Consider the following 4,833-nt stretch of genomic DNA (forward strand, 5'->3'; position numbering starts at 1 on the left):
TTCTAGATGATGCGAAGGGATCAGGTTTTCCATACGGAAACAATAATAAAGATGAAATAAAACGCTGCCTGACGCATCAATTCAATAAGTGGCCCCAAAGACCGGCGAAGAGTCAAATTGATGCATCAACGGTTTGTCTAGAACGTATGGTAAATAATTGGACTCGGAGATGGTACGTTCCCAGGGAACGCCGACACGAATGAAAATAGGAGGTTTTGATGATTCAGAAAAAAAAAATGAGGCCTTTTGACTTTTATATAAATTTTAATGAGATCCCTCGGAACATTAAATTTAAAAAAAAAAACCTTTTGACTTTTATCTATATTTTAATGAGATCCCTCGGAACATCAAATTTTTTTTAAAAAGAAACAGATAAAAGAAAATGGTAAAAAGGGGGAGAGAGATTGTTTCTAGAAGATGCCCCACGAAAGCTGATACAAATCCGATAAGCAAAACCGTATCGAACCATCTCACCTGTTTTTTTAGGGTGGACAGTTCGTCATGTCTTCATTTTATTCAACCCCATAGAAGTTCTCACGTCATCCCTGCCATCACCATTTGACTCCCATCTGAGCCAGAGCATATCTATATATATTCTCTAAGAAAGTAGAAGCTTCATTCCGATCTTCTCAATTTCACCTCTCAATTTTTTTTTTCTAGTCTTGATTTTGGAGTTGCAGACATGGAACTGTGGGTCGCCGTGTGTAGCGGCCTGGCCGCGCTGCTGGTGGCTGCCTGGGCAGTCAGGATGCTGAACTGGGCGTTCTGGGAGCCTCGCCGCCTAGACCGCGCGCTCCGGTCGCAGGGGCTCAAGGGCTCCTCCTACCGTCCCATCAGCGGCGATCTCAAGGATTTTGTCCGGCTTGCCGAGGAGGCCCGCGGCAAGCCCATGCCCTTCTCCCACGCCATCTTCCCTCGCGTTTCTCCCTTCTTAAAACGCGCCGCTGATGCACACGGTCAGCAGCCATACAACTTGACCGCCTCCTTGTCCATTTCACCAAGCAAATTTAACTCCTGTTGATTAAATCGGATTGAAAATTTTTCTTGTAGGAAAGGAGAACAAGGTAACTTTCCATTGGATGGGACCTAATCCGAGAGCGACCATCACGGATCCTGATCAAATCAGAGAAGTTCTGGCCAACAAGACCGGTGAGATCGGGAAGGCAAAGACAAATTATCTGGCAAAGTACTTTATCAGAGGCCTGCTGAGTCAGGAAGGTGAGAAATGGGCCAAGCACAGGAAGATATTGAACCCCGCTTTCCATATAGAGAAGCTCAAGGTGATTGATCCATCTCTGCTGAGTTAATTTATGCCTCTGCCTCGCCTGTATGTTTGTCGAAATGACTCAGTAACTTTTTTTGGCTATATGCAGCGCATGCTGCCTGCTTTCTCTGTTTGTTGTGATGAGCTGGTCAACCGATGGGATGGGATGGCGGCGAAAGGTGAAGAGATAGATGTTTCCGTCGAGCTCCAGAGCTTCACCGGCGATGTCATTTCCCGGAGTGCTTTCGGTAGCAATTTTGAAGAAGGAAGGAAAATTTTCCAGCTTCAGGATGAGCAAGGTGCGCTCGTTGCCCGCGGTCTCCCTTATGCACATATACCGGGCTTCAGGCGAGTGCTGATCCACAATATACATCTGCAAAATGTTCGATTCGTTGTGATCCTTGTTAGAAACAGAGTATAATCGATATCTTGCATTGTACAGGTTTTTGCCCACCCGAATTAACACTAGAATGAAAGAAATCAACATAGAGGTAAAAAGGATTCTATTGAGCATAATCAAGAAGAGGGAGGAGAGTATGAAATTGGGCGCCGCAAAGAACGATGACCTTCTCGGCTTGTTGCTGGAGTCCAATCTGCAACACCTCCGAGAACACGGGAACGCCGGGATGACGACGGACGAGGTGGTGGAAGAATGCAAGCTGTTCTACTTCGCAGGACAGGAGACTACGTCCCTTTTGCTAACGTGGACGATGGTTGTGCTGAGCATGCATCAAGATTGGCAAGAACGGGCTCGCGAAGAGGTTCTGCAAGCCTTTGGGAAAGAGAAACCTACTTTCGATGGCTTGAACCACTTGAAGACCGTAAGCACCATAAATTTCGATTCTCGATGAGTCTACAGGGATTTCCTCAAATATGTTAGAAAGTATGATCGATGTGGCATCTGCAGGTGACGATGATTCTGTACGAGGTTCTGCGACTCTACCCGCCGGCAATCGGCGCGGTGCGGCAGGTCTTCAAGAGCACAAAAATTGGGGACGTAGTGTACCCTCCAGGCGTCTTGCTCTTCCTGTCCATCCTTCAGGTTCACCATGATCCAGATTTCTGGGGCAAAGACGTCGACGAGTTCAAGCCGGAGAGATTCGCGGACGGCATGTACAAGGCGTCGGAGAAGAATGCCTTCTTCCCCTTCGGGGGCGGCCACCGGGTCTGCATCGGCCAGAACTTCGCGTTGCTGGAAGCCAAGTTGGCTTTATGTTTGATCCTTCAACGCTTCTCCTTTGACCTCTCGCCGTCCTACACTCATGCTCCCGCCATTGTTCTCACTCTCAAGCCTCAGCATGGTGCTCCCATCAGGTTGCGTAGGATTTGAAACCATCGATCAATTTTATAAAAAATATATATATGTGCCAAAATTCTAAAACAAATATCTACTTCTCTAGTAATATCTGTAGTAATCTTATAATTTCATAGTTAGTGATTATTCCGTCTGTACGATAATGCTGAGGACTATTACTTAATAAAGGATCGAAGCCTTTTGATATAATTTAGTGTATTTAGATAAGGGTTTTCTGTTGAAAAATTACGCGTTTTGTGAATTATATTATCGAATAAAAAAAATAATGAATCAGTTTTTTATCGGTGTGACGGTGTCAACTCATTCCGTTAATGGACTCTATGGACTTTAATAATTTGAGACGTAATTATTTTATTCGAAGTCTAAACATTAATTCGAACTCTATAAGGTACAGTTATCTATCACGAGCAATTAATAATTTTAAACTTTATCACCTTTTTTTTATAACAAATAACTTCGCCGATTGTATTTTTTAGGTAAAAGATAAAGTTTGTAGTCACATTCATTGTCGTCCAAATTTCCTAAATATGGATCAAAAGTTGAGAGTCATAAGTTTTATCTCTTCCCATGAGACAAGTTTTCTCAGTTTCATCTTTAAAATTATCTCCTAGTTTAATCGCCTAGCCATCTGAAATCTGAAATCTTGATTAGTTTTTTCTTGTGGATTTACTATTTGATAAGAATGTTAATACGACCAATGGTGAGAAGCCTTAAGGTAGGATCCTAAGGTCAATAGGTCAGAATAGGTGACCGTGGAAATTTGAGGTAGATCAATCTGCGTAACTTATGAGTAATTTATCTGGTGAAATTTTTCCACACTGTACGATTAGTGCCGATCGGATTTCAAGGGTTCTATTTTTTACCACTCTTCTCAACTAATATCGATCAAACATCCTAGGGGCTCAGCTCTCCACTCGAATATCATCGGAGCTTAGCTCCCCACTTAACTACTTTTACTCCCCACCACACTCCAATTGATTGAAATCGATCAGACATCCTAGGGGCCCAACTCTCCACTCGGATGTCATCGAGGTCCAGCTCCCCACTTTACTACTTATGGGGTTCTGCTTTCCATCACGCTTTGATCGACTAATGCTGATCGGACATCCCAGGGGTCTAGATCCCCACTTAGATGTCATCAGGGCCCAGCTCCCGACTTAGCTACTTACGGGGCTTTGCTCCCACCACGCTCCTATCAGCTAATGCCGATCAGACATCTCAAGAGCCTAGCTCCACACTTGGAGGTCATCGGGTCTCATCTTTCCACTTAGCTACTTACTAACCTAGTCATCCCTAACCAGAAATTGGACTCTTTGTCTTCGGCCCATCTCCCTATTAGTGGGATAGACGACTAAAGACCCATTAGGCTTTTTGGCCCATGAATTCACTTAGTCATTAATACTTCACGTGGATTTGTCAGAGAGTCAAGGAGATCATATCCTTGCACAGATATGAGATACTTTTCTCATATCTACGATGGGACTATGGGATATATTGAAACCATAATGATTAGAAATGATGTCTAAGGAGATATAAAAAATATTATAATGCCTTTATATTTTAAAAATTTTATAAATTACACATAAAATATAATATAAAATATGGGCATGCCCACGCAGAGCCATCTGTTCATGTACGCCTCTTGCTCTGGGTCCGCGCGATATAATTAATATTCGATGTTCTCTTTGCCCGATTCCAGGTTGTTGGCGTAGGCATCACAAGACAAAATTGTAGATGTCCGCCATGTGCGGTGTGCGCAGGAGAGCAATCAAAGAAAGAGGGGAATATTGAGAACCAACAATGTTCATTGAGTGGTCTCTCTCTCCCCAGAAAGTCTAGCTATCAAATATAGGTTACCATCACACTGTATGTTCTGAACCTTTGCACTCTTTGGTGCCTTTGTTTTGAGTATTCCCATGGTTTGTGATCCCGTGGAAGACTTATATTCCTTTGAGAATAGATCGGTTGAGATTTTATTCTATAACAAGTAATTAGGTATATAAATTGTTGGAGCAATGAGATCGATAAGAGGGAGTGAATTACTTACACAAAATAAAACTAAAGTTTTCTCAATCTTTCAACTCAGATTAATAGCTCACTTGTAAAAAAGGAATTGAACAATTAATAAAATAAAAGACACTGAGAAATTACTTGGTTACAACCTAGGTGGTTGTAATCCAAGGCAAAAGAAAGTACTAAAAAGATCTCATTCGTGTAGGTGGAGAAGTCTATTACACTCGTTGAACTCTCAGAA

General features: G+C 42.7%; 1 protein-coding gene across 1 annotated transcript; it reads left to right on the plus strand.

Annotated features, from left to right (window-relative positions):
- Positions 1-603: 603 nt before the first annotated feature.
- On the plus strand, positions 604-2,765 carry LOC122029384 (cytochrome P450 72A397-like). The gene is made up of 5 exons (XM_042588351.1): positions 604-956; positions 1,051-1,280; positions 1,374-1,612; positions 1,707-2,085; positions 2,172-2,765. The coding sequence occupies exons 1-5, from the start codon at positions 683-685 to the stop codon at positions 2,592-2,594; spliced, it is 1,545 nt and encodes a 514-aa protein (XP_042444285.1). The 5' UTR covers positions 604-682; the 3' UTR covers positions 2,595-2,765.
- Positions 2,766-4,833: the final 2,068 nt, after the last annotated feature.

This window comes from Zingiber officinale, chromosome 10B, assembly GCF_018446385.1.
Source record: "Zingiber officinale cultivar Zhangliang chromosome 10B, Zo_v1.1, whole genome shotgun sequence".
Lineage (NCBI taxonomy): Eukaryota > Viridiplantae > Streptophyta > Magnoliopsida > Zingiberales > Zingiberaceae > Zingiber > Zingiber officinale.

Coding starts and splice junctions, on each gene's coding strand:
- LOC122029384 (XM_042588351.1), top strand. CDS start 683: ATGGAACTGTGGGTCGCCGTGTGTAGCGGCCTGGCCGCGCTGCTGGTG. Junction 957..1,050: donor ACGCGCCGCTGATGCACACG/GTCAGCAGCCAT, acceptor TTTTTCTTGTAG/GAAAGGAGAACAAGGTAACT. Junction 2,086..2,171: donor GCTTGAACCACTTGAAGACC/GTAAGCACCATA, acceptor TGGCATCTGCAG/GTGACGATGATTCTGTACGA.